This window comes from Canis aureus, chromosome 14 (genome assembly GCF_053574225.1).
Source record: "Canis aureus isolate CA01 chromosome 14, VMU_Caureus_v.1.0, whole genome shotgun sequence".
NCBI classification, from domain to species: domain Eukaryota; kingdom Metazoa; phylum Chordata; class Mammalia; order Carnivora; family Canidae; genus Canis; species Canis aureus.
The window spans coordinates 8,280,978-8,301,185 of NC_135624.1; the positions used below are offsets into that span (position 1 = coordinate 8,280,978).

The 20,208-nt window shown below is 30.2% G+C and overlaps 1 protein-coding gene and 1 long non-coding RNA gene across 49 annotated transcripts in view; one reads left to right on the plus strand and one right to left on the minus strand.

Moving 5' to 3' along the window:
* RIMS2 (regulating synaptic membrane exocytosis 2) overlaps positions 1 to 20,208 on the plus strand; it is a 580,692-nt gene that overhangs the window by 323,818 nt on the left and 236,666 nt on the right. For all 48 annotated transcript variants that reach the window (XM_077846871.1, XM_077846876.1, XM_077846877.1 and 45 more), the window contains one exon: positions 19,558 to 19,626. In XM_077846871.1, the coding sequence (XP_077702997.1) occupies positions 19,558 to 19,626 (69 nt within the window). The remainder of the gene's footprint in view (positions 1 to 19,557; positions 19,627 to 20,208) is intronic.
* The window catches only part of LOC144283144 (uncharacterized), a 93,607-nt gene that overhangs the window by 61,988 nt on the left and 11,411 nt on the right, over positions 1 to 20,208 (minus strand). The window lies entirely within an intron of this gene.

Consider the following 20,208-nt stretch of genomic DNA (forward strand, 5'->3'; position numbering starts at 1 on the left):
CGAGCTGTAATGAAAACAATGGAAGGAAACTCAGAGAAGAGTATCAATAGGTTTTAAAAATATATGGTAAATATATTAAATCTGTTTTTTAAAAGATTTAATTTATTTATTTTGAGAGAGAGATTAAAGCTGGGGTTAGGGATAGAGGGAGAAGCAGACTCCCCACTGATCAGGGAACCCCACATGGGGCTCAATCTCAGGACTCTGAGATCATGACCTGAGCTGAAGGCAGACGCTTAACTGACTGAGCCACCCATGTACCCCCTATTAAATCTATTTTAAATGAAAATTGTAGAAGGCAATGTGGTAACCTGATAAGTGAAGTGATGGTAAGTGTTGGTTGGTCAAACCTTATACTTGAGTTTATGCTGATTTTTTAAAGTTTTAGTTTAAGCTAATTGATTCAGTTTTTCTCTAGTTTATGAACATATGTCCCAGATAAGTGTTAATAATACTTATAAAATGATTCAACTCTACAATTTTTTTTCTAATTTCTACAATTATACTCTGTCCTCAGAAATTCCTATATAGTGGTTACAAGTTTTTTTTTTTCCTCAAAATACTTTGCATAATTCCACCACCATGTAGATTACTAATCAGACAAACCAATCATTTAAAATATTGCCAAATATACTATTCTCTATTTGTTAAATAAATCTCAAAATCATTTCATTCAAATTTTAAATCTTTTAATTAAACATTAGAAACTAAGCTTTGGTGGTAACCTGTGAATCTATTATTTTATTATCCTGTGACTTACTATCTTTGGGTTAGTGACTTAAATGTGTCAGGATAAAGATTTATACTTTTCTAGGTATTAGGGTATATTTACTCCTCTCTGGTAATTTTGTGGCATGATCATTCATACATTCCCTTAAATTTCAAATATATATTCACATGATAATTCTCTTTCAGTGTGAAAACAAGTTATTAATATTTCCTACCTTTTAAAACTTTGTAAATATTTATACATAGAAGAATCTAAAAAGAAAAGAAAAATCTAACTAATTTGTATTCTGCTAACTTATTTGTGACAATTTCTCTTTCCATATATGCATTTTTACCAAGTGAGAATATCAAAATAACTTGTTCCCTATAAATTCTTAAATTATTCCTCCTCCAAAAGAAATCAATTTTAAAATGTACTTTTTCAAAATTAATAATATTTTTCTAAGATTCCTGCCATTTAAGCTCATAAGTTGCTTATTCCATATTAAATTTCTTTTTTTTCCATATTAAATTTCTATGTGTAACTAATAACTCTTACATTTCATGGTTTGTTGTATAACCATGTATTATTAAATAAAATTGGTTATCATTAGTATGCAGAGCAAGTCTATTATTTTTTTATTTTATATACCTTCTCTTAGCCTGTGATTATTTCATTTCCTCAAAGTTTCTGCTAATATAACTTGAATTTTTCACTAATTCAGATAAGTGTCTTTCTATCTTATTTTATTCTGAATTAGTATGCCCTCTTTATTTTATAATATGTTAAACTGCAGTCTGTACTATAAAGCAGAGGTTAGATTTCAATATCCCTATTACATATAAATATTTTTAAGTGTATTTTTGACATTATTTTAACATTTTTTTTCCAGATAAAGCCTTATGTTCATATAATTCAGGTAAATTTTAGCATGCCCAATGTTTAATGCATGTATTCATATGCACATTTTAATTGGTTTTGTTGTTTTTTGCTTTGTCTGATTATTGTGCATATGTTAAATTCCTAAACAAAATGTCAGTAGCTTCCTTTTTCTACGTGTAGTACTTTTCCAGTATTCCCATGTTTACATCTTTATTATTTTGGTATTAAAAACCATTTGTTGAAATATAGTGATTTATGTTTTCAGTATGTCTAATATTGTCTTTTAATATGGTACTATTTCATCAATGATAATGGTTCAATATATTCTGTGTTACTGTGTGCATTGCTTCCCTATATTAGAATTTATATGAATACAATTTTTAATGTTTTTGACTTATGGAGGGATAGTGTTAAAAATTTTAAGTATGTTAAATTAAAGTATAATTAAAGTATGATGTTTGCTGTAGTTTCCATCATTTTAGTTATTCTGTCACATCTTCTAAGGAAAACTGAATAGATTTACTTTTATTACTCTAATGTATTATGATTTTTAAATTCACACATACACAAAGTATGTCAAGATTTTTTAAACTAATGTGAAATTTTATAACTGGCCACTCAGACTTACTTTACTTTTAATACTTTAGTATGAGAATATTTTACATATATATAGTCTAAAACTTTTATATTTTAAAAATTATCTTCTTGAATAGAATTAGGAAATAATTATAAAAAGCTTCAGGAATGGCACACTAAAATTTCAGATCTACTGAGGAAGGCTACCACTTACAACGAGGGTGGAATAGAAGGGACTGGACTTAACCTTCCTACCTCAGACAACAAAAATGGACAAATATATAAGTCAATTGATTTAATAACACTGGATATCAGGCAACTAAGGACAGTAATTATTAAGAGTAGGAAGACAAATGACTTGAATCCTAAAACTGCCCTAGCCTGCCACTTTAAGAGAATTTGCTGCACAGAGCATAGAGGAAGAGAAGGCAGATGGAGCCTATGGACTCCCTGAACTAAGGTGATGGAACTGAGGGTTTGGGGAAACAATAGTGTCTAGAGTTCACAGAACAGACTACTGAAGAAGAGAGAACTATCCAGAGAGAGAACTCCAAAGAACTTCAGAGGGTCCCTCTCAAGTGTTCAGATGAGAACCTATCAGTGCATGAATGAAGGAATCTATCCAAGCCTGGAGAAAGGACCACCCAAAAAGAATAGAAGTAATAATGCCTGAGAATACTGTCTGTTTTCTGTTTTTTTGTTTTTTTTCCATGAGACTGGATAACATCAGATTTCAAAGGACATTGGATTGAGTCCACAGAAGTCTCTGGCCTCAGTAGTAAAGAACGTGTAGCCCTAGACTGACACTGTATCACAAAAAAAAAAAAAGAAAAAAAAAAATCTTAAAAGCAGGAACTGAAAGGATCAAAATGTTTCTAAGTAATACAACTGCATATAGAAAAAGCTCAAGAATAGTTATAAAAATTACAAAAACATCTAACACATAACAATGGAAAATTCACAATGGCTAGCACCTAATAAAAAATTACCTACCAGGCAAAAGAAAGGGGGAAAAAAGACACATAAAAAGAATTTAAATCAATCCAAACTAAGCAAGACCTGGTATAGATGTTATAATTAGTACACAAGGATATTAAATTGTTATAGAAGTATACTCCTTATATTCGAAATGCTAAGTAAAGATATGAAAATATAATTGGATCCAAATGAAATAGAAAACTTAAATGTCTAAAACTGTAATAGAAAACTTAAATGTCTAAAATAAAAATATACTGAATGAGATTAACAACAATAAACATTGCACAAAAAAATTAGTGAACTTGGAGATACAGTGAAAAAGACTATCCAAAATGAAGCACAAATCAAAAAGAGAATTTAAAAAAATAAGTATCTGTGAGCAATGAACAACTTGAAGCTGCCTAATACACAACTAATTTAAGTCATGCAGGGGAGCAGAGGCAAATATTTGAAGAAATAATGGCTGAAAAGAGTCTAAATTTGATGAAAACTATAAACCTACATATCCAGGAAGCTCAATGAACTCTAAACACAGGAAATGTGAATAAGAATATGTGAAGGTACATCATATTCTTTAAAACCAATAATAAATAAAAAATCATAAAGCATCCAGAAAAAACTGACTCAGTACATAACTGAGAAATAGAGATGACTGCAGATTTTTCACTTTAACAGTGCCAAGTACTCAGAGAAAAAGATATCAACCTAGGCTTCCATACCCACTCATATTTCCTTTAAAAATGAAGGTGAAATAATGATTTTTTTTCCAAACATACAAATGCTAAAGGAACTCATCGCCAGAAGATATGCACTACAACAAATATTAAAGGAAGCCTTTCAGGCAGAAGAACAATGGTACCAGAAGGGAATATAGAATATAGATGTATATAAAGGAATAGAGAACATAAGAAATGATAACTGGATGGATAAATATATAAGGTTTATTCTTATTGTTTAAATACTTTAAATATAATTGGTAACTGGATGGATAAATATATAAGGTTTATTCTTATTGTTTAAATACCTTTAAATATAATTGGCTGTTAAAACAAATAGCAATGTTGTATAAAGTTTGCAACATATGTAAAAGTAAAATATATGACCTTAGTAACATGAAGGTTATGAGAGGAAAATAGAAGTGTATGATTATGTTTTCATACCATACTATATGGTAAGAGGTATGGTATCACTTGAAAGGTTGTAATAAGTTAAATATTTATGCTGTAAGTCACAAAACCATAAAACAAAGGGTTATAGCTAACTAATAAGCCAACAGAAAAGATAAAATGGAACCATGAAAGTACCATTCTTTCACCCAAAAGAATACAGAAAGTGAGGAAAATAGAACAAAGAACAGAGGGGACAAATAGAAAATAAACAGCAAGTTGATAGACATAAACTATCCAAATCAATCATGTTAAATGTAGTCAAAATACTACAATTAAAAGCTGGAGATTGTCAGATTGGACTTTTAAAAAGGCAAAGCCAGCTATAGATTGCCTATAAGAAACCCACTTTAAATATAGAAACAGAGTTTTAATTTAAAAGGATTAAAAAGATAAACCCTCCTAACACTAATTTAAAGAAATATGAAGTACCAATATTAATATTTGACAATTTAGACTTTAGGACAAAGATTATTACCGAGGATAAAGGAGGTCATTTTGTAATAATAAAGGAGGTCATTTTGTATTAACCCTAAACATTTGAATGTATTATGGTAGAGCTTCAAATTGCATGGGGAAAATTTGATACAAAAATTGTTAGACTGGATTTTAAAAAACAAAAAAACAAGATCCAACTATGATGCTTCAGAAAGCTCAACAAAATTAGCAAACAACTAGTCTGATGGAGAGAAAAGACACAAATTACTTAAATAAGTAATGCATAGGAAATCACTGCCAATTTAACAATTTAAAAGGATTACTTTGGGAATACTTAAGGGAATCACATTGGAATACAATGAATAAATACCTTTATGCCATGAAATTAAACAATGTAGAAGTGGAAACATTTCTAGAAAGCCAGAAATTACAGAAACTGATGCAGAAAAAAAAAAAAAAAAGAAATCTGAACAAACCTATAATGATGTTAAGAAGTTGAATTCGTAAGAAGAAAAGCTTAGGCCCAGTGGCTTCACTGATGAATTGTATCAAATATGTAAAAGTAGGGCAGCCCCGGTGGCGCAGCGGTTTAGCGCTGCCTGCAGCCCAGGGCGTGATCCTGGAGACCTGGGATCGAGTCTCATGTCGGGCTCTCTGCATGGTGCCTGCTTCTCCCTCTGCCTGTGTCTCTGCCTCTCTCTATAGTTGTGTCCCTATGAATAAATAAATTTAAAAAAAATATGTAAAAGGAAACACCAATCTTCCTCACATTCTTTGAGGGAAAAAAAAGAGAAGGAAATATTATCCATTCATTTTTATGAGACCAATATTATTCCAATACTAAAGTCAAACAAGCATATCACAAGAAAACTGCAGACCAATATCTCATGAATGTAAACACAGAAATCCTGAGCAAAATATTAGTAAATCAAATTTAGCAATTTGTAAAAAAGATTCACCATAACAAAGAAGAATTTATCCGTAATGCAATGTTTGTTCACTAACTAAAAACCAATTAAATGTAATTCAACATAGTAATGAAAAAAGGAAAAAAAAAGAAAAAAGGATAAAATCACATGATCATGTGACGAGATGAATAAAAGGCTATGATAATAGCCAACACCCCTTCACAACAAAAACTATCAACAAAGTAGGAATAGAAGGGAACTTCCTCAACCTGATAAAGAGAACTTTAAAAAACCTACTACCATCATTTTTAATGTAGAAGCCTGAATGCTTTCTCCTTAACTGGGGGTTAGGCAGATATATTTGCCCTTACTATTTTTATTCAACAGTGCACTAGAAATTTTAATTAGGGTAGTCAGGCAAGAAAAATAAAAGTCATTCAAAATGGAAAGAAAGAAATAAAACTTATCTTTATTCAGACAACATGATTCTTCTACATGTAGAAAATTCTAAAGACTCAACAAAAAAACTCCTAGAACTAATAAACAATGTCAGCAAGGTCCCAAAGGTACATTAGCAATATACAAAATCAATTATATTTTATACGCTTACCACTAACATTTTGAAAAGGAAATTAAGAAATATTTCCATTCCCATTATATCAAAATTTTTAAAATAAATTTCATAAAATAAGTACAAACTTGAATACTAAATAAATCACAAAATATTGCATAAAAAAAAAACAAAGGAACATCTCAGTAAATGAGATATTCCAAATTAATGGACTGGAAGACTCAATATTATTAAGATGGAAGTTCTACTTCAGATTTATCTCTGATTCAGTAAAATCCCTAACAAAACCTAAGTAATATTTTTTTTATATTTTTTGCTGTAATTAACTAATCTTAAAATTTATATAGAAACACACAAAATTCAGAACAGCCAAAAAGGAACAAATTTGGAAGACTTAACACTTCCTGATTTCAAACTTACTACAAAACTATAGTAGTCACAACATTGGGGGACTGGCATAATGAAATCCAAGTCATAATTCAGAAATGAATCCTTATATTTATGGTCAATTGATTTATAACACAGGTGTCAGAGCACTTCAGTGGGGGAAAAATTGTCTTTTAAGCTATTAATATTTGAACAATTGAAATGCATATGGAAAAGGATTAACTTAGATTCTATCTCACACCATCCACAAAACCTAACTTAACATGGTTTATAAACTGAACTGTAAGAGCTAAAACTATAAAACTCTTAGAAGAAAATATAGGAGAAAATCATATAAAACCATAACTTGGGTTAGCCAGAGGTTTCTCCCAGACAAACACAAAAGCATTATCATAAAAGAACAAAGAGATAAATTCGACTTCATAAAAACTTAAAATGTTTGAGATTCAAAGATACCATTAAGAAGATAAAGACAAACCACAGACTTGGACAAAATATTTGCAAATCACATATTTGAGAAAGGACTTTCATCCAGAATACATCAAGAAATCTTAATGTACTATGTATACCACTACATGGTTTAACATAAAAAAAATATGCTAGATAGAAGATGCCAGGTACAAAAGCCTACATGTTGTATGATTCCTTTTAATAACATGTACAGAAAAGGCAAATCTATAGAGCAGAGATTAGATTAGTAGTTGTCTGGCTGGGGGTAGAAATGGGAAATGAGTGAAAATGAGTATGAGGAATTTTGGGGGTATAATGGAAATGTTCTAAGTTTAGATAATGGTGGTGATCACACAACTCTTAAAAGTTACTAAAAATTACTGGATAGTATACTTCAAACCAATTAAAACTATATAAATTATACCTCAATTTTTAAAACAGTGAGGAAAATTACGGAAGAAATAGAAAAAAACCTCAATTATAGTCAGAGATTTTAATGTTTTTTCTTAGTAATTCATAGCATAAGTAGAAAAGCAGTAATACTGGAGAGGATCAATAATATCAACTAACATGACCTAGTTAATGTTTATAGAACATTCCACATAACAATATCAGAATACACATTCTTCTCAGGTGCATTCAGGGCACTTACCAGGACAGACGATATTCTGACCAAAAACAGTCTCAATAGATTTAAAAGTATACAAATCATACAAAGTATGTTGTCTAACCATAATAGAACTAAATTAGAAATCAGTAACAGAACCATCTCTGGAAAATCTTCAAATATTTAGAAACAAAATAACACACTTCTAAATAACTATGAGTCAAAGGGAAAATAAAATGTATTTTGAACTGAATGAAATGAAAACACAACATATCAAAATTCATACAGAAGAGATGTGGAAACTTATAGCACTGGATGTTTATATTATAAAAAAAGAAATATCACAAATCAATTACTTGTTTTCACCATAAGAAAATATAAGAAAGAGAGAAGAGAGCAAATTGAATTCAAGTTAATAGAAGAAAGGGAATAGGGAAAGTTAGAACAGAAATCAATGAAATAAACCAAAAAGCAATCAAAAAAATAATTAAACAAAAGTTTGACTCTATGAAATCAATAAAATTGGTCAACTTTTAGGCAGAATGACCAGCAAAAAAAAAGAGAAGACAGAAATTACCAATATGAGAAAATAGCTGATGTTGCTACAGTCTACAAACAAAGAGATACTAAGGAAAAGTTACAACGTTATGTAAATACATTTGACAACTTAGATAGAAAATTTCTTTGAAAGACAGAAACTTGATGCTCACTCAAAAGAAATAACATAAATAGCCCTATATCTAATAAAGAAATTGAATATGTGGTTAAAAACTTTGCCACAAAGAAAACTGAAGGACCAGATGACTTAACCAATAAGATGTACCAAACATTTAAGGACAATATAATAACAGTTATACACAAACTCTTCCAGAAAATTGTCTATTTGGAAAAACTTCTCAACTTATTTTATGAGAGAAACATTACCATGATACCAATACCTGATCAAAATACTAAAAGAAATCTATAGACCTTATAGAAATTATGTATGGCAAGTTTAGCAAATTAAATTTTAAAAGATTTAGCAAAATAAAAATTTATCAAATTTAATACCACAATGCATAAAAAGGGCAATGTATCATGACCAAGTGATGTTCATCCCAGAATTAATTATTTGTTTAATATTTGAAAATTAAAGTAATATTATTATCATATTTTAAAACCCCAAAATCATTATTTCAAGAGATTCAGAAAAAACATGTGACAAAATCAAACACCTATTTCTGTTTAGGAGGAGGAGGAGGAGAAACTCTAAGCAAAGTAAAACAGAAAGAACCTTACTTAAAAGATAGGTAAAGGGCATTTGTCAAAACCTACAGCTGAATTATACTTGGTGATAAAAGACTGAAACCTTTCTTCTTAAGATCAGAACAAGAAATGGTTGTCTATTCTCCCTGCTTTTAATCAGAATTGTACCGATGCTTCTAGCTGGTTCATAGGAAAGAAATAGAAATATAATGCATCCACATTGAAAAGGAAGAAGTAAAATGATCTGTATTTGAATACAACATTTTCATCTATATAGAAAGTCAGATGGAATCTACCCAAAAGCTCTTATAATTAAGAAGTGAATTTATGAACTTGTTGGATACAAGATAAAAATATGGTATCAATTGTATTTATGTGTATCTGCAATGGGAACAATTGAAAATTGAATTGAATTGAATATTGAAGAACCAATATTATGTCTGTTTTCCCCAACTTGATCTACAGACTCAATTCAGTTAAAAAAAAAAAAATCTCAACAGGCATTTTCGTGTAAATTGATAAACTGACTCTAAAACTTAACTGAAAATATTTAGTACCCAGAATGGTTAAAAACAACTTTAATGAAAGATCAAAGTTAGAAGCCTTACAATAGTTGATTTCAGAACTTATTTTAAAGCTGTAGTAATTGAGACATTGTGATAAAAATAGACAAATGCAGGGGTGCCTGGGTGTTGTAGGTCAGTTAAACATCTGTCTCTTTTTTTCTGCCCAGTTCATGATCTCAGGGTCTTGAGAACATGGGGTGGAATCTGTTTGAGATTCTCTCTTCCTGTCTCTCTGCCTTTCCCACTTGTTGTCTTTCTTTCTCTCTCCCTCTTTCTTTCTTTCTTTCTTTCTTTCTTTCTTTCTTTCTTTCTTTCTTTCTTTCTTTCTTTCTTCTTTCTTTCTTTCTTTCTGAAATAAATAAATAGATCTTTTTTTAGAAATAGACGAATGTATTAAAAGAGCAGTATTACAATGCAGATAGAAACCCACAGATATGTGGATAACGGATTTTCAACAAAGCTAGAAAGGCAATTCAGTGGTGTAAGGATGGTCTTTTTTAACAAATGCTTTAGAGCTTGTAGATATCCATTTGCAAAAAAAAAAAAAAAGGAAAAGAAAGAAAGAAAGAAAGAAAGAAAGAAAGAAAGAAAGAAAAGAAAGTACTTCTATTTATCCTGAATATAAAAGATAATGCAAAAATGAATCAGTGCAAACCCTAAAATTATAAAACTCCTAGGAGAAAACTTTATCACCTTTAGTTAGGCAAAAAAGTTCTTAGGGTATGAAAATCGCATGCCATTAAATAGCACATTGATTAAATTGGACTCTCTAAAATAGAATAGTTTTGTTTTTTGTTTTTTGTTTTTTTTCTTTTAAAGAACACTGTTAAGGTGCACCTGGGTGATTCCATCACCTTTGGCTCAGACGTCCTGGGATCAAGCCACACACTGGGCTCCCTGCTCAGTGGGGAGCCTGCTTCTCCCTCTCCCTCTGCTGTTCCTCCTGCTTGTGCTTTCTGGCTTTCTCTCTCCCTGTGTCAAATAAATAAATAAAATCTTTGGGACACCTGGGTGGCTCAGCAGTTGAGCGCCTGCCTTTGGCTCAGGTTGTGATCCCTGGGGTCCCAGGATCTAGCTTCCCCGCAGGGAGCCTGCTTTCCCTCTGCCTATGTCTCTGCCTTTCTTTCTCTATGTCTCTCATGAATAAATAAATAAATCTTAAGAAAAAACAATCTTAAAAAAAAATGACAATGTTAGGATAATAAAAAGCCAAGCCAAGGGCCAGAAGAAATATTTGCAAATCATATATCTAATAAAAGACTTGTATACAAAATATATAGAGAACTATTAAAACTCATGAATAAGAGAACATAACAATAAAAAATGGATGTAAGATTTGAAAGACCATTATTAAAATTATTAAATATTAAAAAATATTTTAGAGATAGAAAACACATGAAAAGATAGTCAACATTAGTCTTTAGATATATGTAAATGAGATGCCATTAGACCCTTATTAGAATGGCTAATGAAAAAGACTATGAAAAGAAGTACTGGAGAGGATGGAAATTTACTGAAATTCTTTTATTCTGTTAGTGAGAATGTAAAATGTGATAGCCTCTTTGGAAAATACTTTGGTGGTTTTTCCTAAAAGTTAAATATACAGCTACCATATAATTCAGTCATTCCACTACTAAGTCTTTATCAAAGAAAAGTGTAAATATGAACGTTCATTGTAACTTGATATGTGATAACCAGATAACCCAAATGCCCTTCAACTGGCTGATAGATATACAAACTGTGGTACAGCCATAATAGAGAATATTATTTAGTGATAAAAACAATGAGCTATTGACATACATGGACAACATAGATGAATCTCAGAATACTTCTACTGAGTGGAAGAGATATAAAAAAATGCTAGTATGATTCCATTCATATTCAATTCTAATTGCAAACTAATGAATTAAATGGAAAACTATGAAGAAAAAAATAACTGAATTCCTGTGACTACAAATATTAATACCTTAAAAGTTGAAATAAATCTTTGCTTTACAGATAAAACACTAGACCCAGACATTCTTTTCAGGTCGTTCATACTTAATCTTAACATATTATTTCAGCTTAATAAAACTTGCATAATATACATAATGTAGGAATATTTCCAAGCTTATTTACAAGGAAAACACAACTTTTATACCAAATATCCACACATCCATTCCAAAAAAGGAAATTTATAGCCCCATTTCACTCTAAAATATAAATGACCATAAAAGCTACATAAAACAGCAAATCCAACCCAATAGTTTTATAATATTCAGTAAATGTTCTTTTAGACATTTACAGATCAAAGGAGAATGAATATGTTCATTTCTTCATAATGAATTAAAAATTTTATAAAATTCAACAAATTCATACTGATTATCTGTTAGCAAATTACAAATTAGGAAGAAGCTATCTCAATCTGATAGGATGTCTATTAAAAACTTATAGGAAATATAATCGCAAATGGCTAATGATAGAATTATTTATTTAAAAAAGAACTTGAACAAGAGTGTGATTGTAATGGAGATCTTAGTGCAATAAAAAAGAAGAATTTAGAAATAATAATTCAAAGGAAGAAATAAAACTGTCATTGTTTATAGATGATATAATTGTTTTCCTCAAACTCTGAAAAGAATCTACAAATTATGGTTTAGCAAGATGTCTGGGTATAAGCATAGTATACAAAGTACAAATAGACATACTTTGTAATAGTAACAAAATATCAAATACCTAGGAATGAATCTAACAAAAGTTATATAAAAGAACTACAGGAAAATAAACTAAAGTTTTATTAAGAAACATTAAAGAACATCTAAATAAATGGATATATGCCATAACCATGTGTAGGAAGACATTATTGTTAATTTCCCCCACTTGACATATATATTTAATTCAGTTGCAATCCTATCAGTATGCAGCTGGCATGAGAATAAATCAATCAGCGGAATAAGACTAACAGCCCAGAAGCAGACTGTCTTTCATGAGAAGGTCTCTTATAAGGATCTGAGGTAACATGTCAGACCAAGAGAGGAAAGTGATTCAATAAATTAAGCTGGAAAAAATACTATCCATAAAAAAAGAACATAGATGAAATTAGATCCCTGTCCTGCAACATGTAAACTCTAGATGGATTAAGGGCAGATAAACTTAAGGTTCAGTCAGGAAGCTGAAGAACTATAGAGATATGGATTACAATATTTATCATAAAGTTTAAACTACAAAATAGCAGGAGAAGCTGCTGCTTCTTTGTAAGAAGGTTCATAAGAAAATGGTCGAAGATTCTGAAAAAAGTCATGTGCCAGAGGCAACAAAGAGGAAATAGTGAAAAAGTTTGAAGGGCTGTTGCCCTTTCCTTCCCTTGGGGTCTTGAAGTCACTGTAGATCATAAGGAAGGAAAAATGCTTGCAAAACACCCCCTCATACCGTAATTTTATGAGTGACCTGCAGAAGAAAATCTGTAGGTCCTTTATGAATCTACAGATGTACTTGGCACAGGATTGGGAAAATCTGAAGAAAGAGATCTAGTATGAGCCAGAGGAGCATCTAACATCCCAGATTTTATCATACTTCTTTAGAAACCAGAAAGAATTGGAAAGAGATATTAAAAAACCATAGTTATCATAACCATCTCTCACAAATGTGAACTACATAATTGATAAAGTTGAATAAGTCGAACATTCTCCCAACAAATGAGAATATGCATTTCTTCATCTACAAATGAAACATTTGTAAAATATTGCTATAATTTTTAAGTAATCCATTCATGTGGTATATATTTAAGAGTTAAAAAAAAACCCACTGTTTCTCAAACATCTAGTTCTCTTACTTGAATGAACTACTGTTACCAGTTTCTGTATGTTTGCACAGATGGTCTGTATTTACATAAACAACTATGTATGAGTTTTTCCTACTTTTTTTCAACATAAATAGTAACGTAGTATTATTGTGTACCCTCTGGGGTTTGTTTGTTTTTCAATTTTTATCTCTATTCTTTTAGTAGTTACTATTGAAATCACAACCTTGCACACTTAACAAAGTAACATTAATTAACCTCTCTACCTATTTTTACAAACTGCATAAATATTGTAAAATCTGATTTGTACCCCCACACTATTTAACATATTATTGCCAGAATTTTACTCTGCCTCCTAATTAGTAATTTATCATTTGGTTCATTCAGAGTTTTAGACTTACCTGAATATTTATCACTTTTACTTTCTCTGCTTCCTGCCTTTTTCATTTCATTTTATCCTTTTTTTTCCTGAGATAAATTTCTCTACTTTTGAAGTACAAATATTTTAGTAGTGCTTTCAATGAAGATCTGGAAACAGGCTGTGTTTTTCTGAATATATCTTTATTTCTTTATTTTTGATGAAGTTTAGCTATATATAAAACTCTAGAATTAGTTTTATTTTTCTCAGCATCCTGACAATGTTATTTTAATAACTTCTGGCTTTCAACTTTCTAGAAAAGTCTCTCCATTTATTTAAATTTTCTTTAAATTGTTAGCAGTTGTTATGAATTTGTGTCCCACCAAAAGCATATGTCCTAACCTCCTGTACCTAAGACCTTATTTGTAAATAGAGTTAATACAGAAGTAATCAAGTATTCATTTTTGAGAATAGACTTAATCCAATATGACTGATGTCCTTATATAAAGGAGAAATTTGAATACAGATAGACATGAATAGAGAGAAAACAATATGAAGACATTCAGGGAGAAGATAGCCATGTGACTGGAGGGCCATTATCTACAAGTGAAAGAATGCCAAGTATTGCTGGCAAACACCAGAAGCTAGAAGAAACACGGAAGGATTCTTCCCTGGAGCTGATACCCTGATTTTGGACTTCTACCCTCCAGAACTGTGAGACAATAAATTTCTCTTGTTTTAAGCCACTCAGTGTTTGGTACTTTGTTCTAGCAACCCTAGGAAAACTATTACAGCAGTGTTTTGTGTTTTGTGTTTTGTGTTTGTGATATATATATACTGTATATATATCAGTATATATGTTTTGCATATTTTTTGTTAAATATATTCCTAAATTTTTCATGTGTTCTTGTGATGGTCACTTTGAAACTTATTTTTAGTTGTTCATTGCTATTCTCTAAAAAAATATAGTTCATTTTTGTATGTTGACTATCAATGTATTCTGCAGTCTTTCTACATTGTTAGTCTTAACTTTTTTGTAGCTTCCTTGGGAGTTTTAATTTATATGATCATATTACTACTTGCTTTCAAATCTGTATGCCATTCATTTATTTTCTTTGCTGTATTTTACTGTAATGCAAATGGAGTGTTGAACAGAAAGGGTTGGAATGGACATTCTTAGCTTATTTTTTGTCTTAGAGGGACTGCATTGTATATTTCATAAGTAAGTCTGATGTTAACTCTAAGTTTTTTGTAAGATGCCTTTTATTGATTTAAGGAAATTTCCTTCAGACTGTTTAACTGAGATATTTTATCATGAATGAGGGGTAAGCTTTTATAAATGATTCTTCTACATCTATTGAAGTAATTTTAAATTTGCATGTATAAATGAAATAACTCCAATATACATAAAGTAAACTAGAAAGAAAAATTAACAAATTAACTACTGTTGAAGAAAATACCATTATAATTTTCTCTCAGTCATTGATAGATCAAGCAAACAAAATTTTAGGAAACATACAGAAGAATCAAACCACATAATTAACAAGTTTAATCTCATAGTCAAAGAAAGACCTCTTCATCTAATAATTAATGAATTTATATTCCTCTGTTATATCCATGAAACATTTGTAAGAATTATTATTATACTATTTAATAATTCACTTTCTGACAAATTTCAAAGACATGACAAATATAGGCTCTTTTTCTCATCACCAGTATTATTATGTCAATTTAAAAAATAATAATAAATTACACCTATGTATTTCAAAATTTTAAGAAATGCTTTAATAAACATTTTCTTTCAAGATTTGTTATCTCTGCAATTATCATACATTATTCAGTCAATGGATGTCTTAGATTTAATGATGTATAGGAAACATCTTACAGATCCAAGAAGAAAATACCTAGACTTGAACTTTAAATAATACACTGCATATTAATATTTGAGTAATACAGAGAAGTAGTCAGAGAGGGAATGCTTATGTTAGTAAAGATTAAAAGGCTGAAAATTTTGACACATTTATCTAATTTAAGAGTTTAGGAACAGGGGATGCTTGGGTGGCTCAGGTCATGATCCCCAGGTCCCAGGATCCAGTCCCGCATCGGGCTCCCTGTGGAGAACCAGCTTCTCCTTCTGCATTTGTCTCTGCCCCTCTCTCTCTGTCTCTCATGAATAAATAAATAAAATCTTTAAAAAACTTCTCTCATGAATAAATAGATAAAAAAAGTTTTAAAAAAAAGTTTAGGGAAAAGATAGCAAAAATAAATTCAAAGTAGAAAGAAAGAAATAATCATAACTATAGAGCAGGAATCAATAAAGTAAGAAACAAATTTCTAGTTGATAAGATTATGGAGCCTAAGAGTTAATCCATTGAAATGAATGGCAAAATAACCTATAATGAAATTTATTGACAGGATAAAAAGAAGGTACAAGATTCAAATAGAATATAATAGATACATCAGAAAATAAATAAATAGGATAAAATTATGAACATTGTAGCAAATACTGAAAACTTGAACAAAGCGAACAAATTCTTGTGAAAAATACAACTTAATAAACCTTGAAACAATAGGTCATTCTATGTCTACTGAAAATAGAAATTAGTAATTTAAAATATTCCCATGAAGGAAACACTGGATCATGATAGTTTTATAGATGAGCTCCATCAAAATTTCAAACAACAGATTTTTTTTTAAATCCTACATAAATTTAACCAGAGAATAAAAAAGGACTGATTCTCAAGTTTTTATTGTGCCAGTATAACCTTGATCCTAAACCAAAAGGTTAGTGAAAAAAAGGAAATTTAAATCACTTGTAAATAAAAATCTAAAAATCCTTAATGAAGTATCACTAAATTTAGGAGATATTTCTCAACCTAATAAAAATGTAACATCAGCAGATATCATTTTTAATGCCAAAATACTCAAAAAATTATATTTAAAGTCAGAATTTAAAAAGGAATGTAAATTTTCTCTGCTTCTTTCCAGCATTATGAATATAGCATAGGAAGACAAGAAAAAGGAAGAAGAAAGACCTTAGAATTAGAAAAATTATCTATGGAGAAAAATCCAAATTGAACCATATAAAATTTATTAGAAGTAAAAAAAGAAAGAGAGAGACTTTAACAAGGTGGTTGGTTAACAACATTTTACAATAAAGTATTTCTGTATATGAGCAATTATATTAGTAATCAGAATTTTAACAGTATTTCTTATAGCAGTGGAGATGAGTTACAAAGAAGAAATCCAACAAATGTGGAAAATTTAAATGAATGAAGTTAAAAATTTCACAGAAATTTAAATGGAGAGAATGCCTAGCTCGTGGCTAGTAAAACAATATTAAAATACATGCCAGGGCTCCCTAAAATGATGTATTGATTCATTGCAGTTCATATCAAAATTCCATTAGGATGTTTTGTGCAATTTAATAACCTGAACTTAAGATTATATGGAAGAGCAAAGAGGAAAGATTCAAGATATATTTTTGATATATAACAATATAATAACAAACAGTGAGTTTTTGGTTTATGGATAAAGGGGAAAAAATAGAGCACCAACTAGATCCTAGCAGATAGAATACATTTACTTATGACTGAGGTGACATCACAGATCATTGGGGAAAGACAGAAATATTAAATAATGTCAAAATATGTGTTATACATATGGAAAAAGCAAAGTTGCGTCCATATCTCATGCATAAATTCACTTCGAGGCAGACAAAAATGTAAATGCTAAAAACAAAATCTTTTAAATTTTAGAAAAAGAATACCTGTCAATTCATAAGCTTGGAACCATTTCTTAAACAAGACTGAAAACACTACATTTAAAAGAAGATTGATACATCCAGTGACATTAAACTTAAGTACTTGAATTCATCAGAATGTTAAATGACAAGATCCAAGTAGAATCAACATAATTCCAATATATTTAACCTCTGTAGAATTATTAGCAAAATAGATTGACTTTCATCAGGAACGTAGTAAGATTTGAAGGAAGCAACACTTACAAATCACATATCCTCCCTATGCCCCAATTCTGTGCACAAACCCACACAAGACCACTCACAAAAGCTGACAAAATGAACTTCTTTTTTGCTGGTGTCATTCTTACTCTACACCAGAAGCAGATCTGATTCTTGACCAATACCAAAATATGTAATCTTTATGCCCTAGACTACCTGGCATATTAAACTATCATTACCCTGTCTGTACTTGAGCATTTACATTTACAATGTGAAATCTTGTTACAAGATGAGTAGCAATTCTTATTATGACTCTCCTCAATAGCTTCATCTGTGGTATCTCTTTTTTTCCCAAATCCATTTAGAATGTATATACTAATTCTTTAAATCCTTTTGTGCCTAGTTTTTTTGGGAAATTGTGTGGTAATTGTAGTTTCCATATCAGTTGGGCCTGTAAAAGCCTATGAGTTGATTGCGTTTAAAATTTTATGATATGAGGATTTGGAAGGGAATGGGACCATTCCCCACTCACTGGGACCACATGATCAAGACAGATAAACATCTTTTATGTAACCATTAAGAGGAGGAAAACCAGAGTTCCTAGCAACAGACTCTTCCTTTTTCCAAGAGGGCAAGGGTTAAAAAAAAACAAACAAGAAAAGAAAAAAATGTACAGAGTATTTCTAAGAGGACCTTGGAAATATTGAAGGGCATTCCCAGAATGTTTAATTTTTGCTGCTTTAGATAACTTACACAACGTGAGTTATATACCTTACAGGAAAACATTTATTTTCTGAAAACTGAATTTAGTTTATTTAATGAATAATGTATGGTGGAAGTGGACAGACAAAAGAAGTCATTTCTTGAAATAGCAACACTGTTTTCACTTACCATTAAGTATTTTCTGATTGTAAAGAAGGACAAATACTGTAATAAGGGATTCTATTGTGTAAGAAGTGCCTGTTTTTTGAGACACATGCAGGAAAAAAGATATATGAAAAATAAGTTGTAACATGTTTATATATGTGATATATTTCATAATTAAATGTGAAGACGACCTGTTTAAACCATCAATCAGTGCTATTTTTGCCATAGCACAATTAACATTTTAAAATTTTGTAATAGAGGTCTTGAATTATGTTAATCATTACTGCTCTGTTTTAGGCTATTTCCTAGAAAATATAACACAATTCACAATTTAGATGTATTAATAAGTTTGTGGATGATTCATTGCTCATTTCTTTTCAAAGCAATGGGCGAACAGCTAAATTAATACTAAAGGAAGATTGTTTAGGATGTCTTAAATTATGCTTTTTTCTCCATGAGTGTGAAAAATGAAGAATTGGGTACATTAATTAGTTATTCATATTAGAAAAAGGCGCATTGAATGATCTTGAAATATGGAGATCCCTGGGTGGCTCAGCAGTTCAGCGCCTGCCTTTGGCCCGGGGCATGATCCTGAAGTCCCGACATCGAGTTCCGTGTCAGGCTCCCGGCATGGGGCCTGCTTCTCCCTATGCCTGTGTCTCTGCCTCTGTCTCTCTATGTCTATCATGAATAATGAAATAAATTCTTAAAAAAAAAGAATGCTCTTGAAATAACGTATTTTGCTTTGAAATTTATATAGACTTAAATGCCTTTGTCTAAAAGCAACTAAAACTGACTTAGCTTTTTGTTCAGTAGAATTTGTCAATCAACATCGAATCATGTACATATATTATTTAATATTATTTCAAGCTTTAGGGCATTTAGGAAATTTATTTTATACATCTTAAGAACAATTTATTTTAAGAATAAAATCTTTACATTATGAAATATATGTAAAAATAAGTGTGAGCTCCTAATCAGTTTCCTTCTCTCCATATTTTTCATTCTCAAATATTTCATTCAAAATTCTTTCATTTGTTTTTCAGGTTGGTGAGTTTTTTTTTTCTTAATAATCAACAATTTTAATTATAGCTATTGTTTGCTTCATAGGGTCAAAAAGAATAAGTGATAGTGAAATCTCTGACTATGACTGTGATGATGGAATTGGGATAGTATCAGGTAAGAATTTCAGAATTTTATAGTAATAAGAAGGAAGTATTATTCATCATTATTCACCAACAAACAGATTAAATAATAAATAAAATGAGAAAGAAATAACTTGCCTCTTTATCCACCTCCTCCCAAAACAACCTAATGGCAATTTTACCTATTGAATAATTACAGTTACTGGGACTCTTGTATCAGTTGTTAAACTGAACATCCTTACTGAAAGGTGTCAGATAAGTGAATACTTACAAACTTTCTATTTTTAAAGTACTAAATAATAATGATTTCATCATAAATTTGAAGTATTATTGTATAAAACTTCTTTATACTACATAACAGTGTGAAAAAAAATAAAATCTTTTTGACATCACCAGCATACCCAAATATGTCAAATATTTTAATGTACTTTCTGAATTTTTTTTCATTGTTTTCATGTTGATTACATATCAGGCAGAGCTTCATTTAAACTTCAATTATGGTATTGTAGCTTAAAGTATTGCTGACAGGCACTAGGGGGGCACTTGATGAGATGAGCACTGGGTGTTATACTGTATGTTGGCAAATTGAATTTAAATAAAAAGACATAAAACTAAA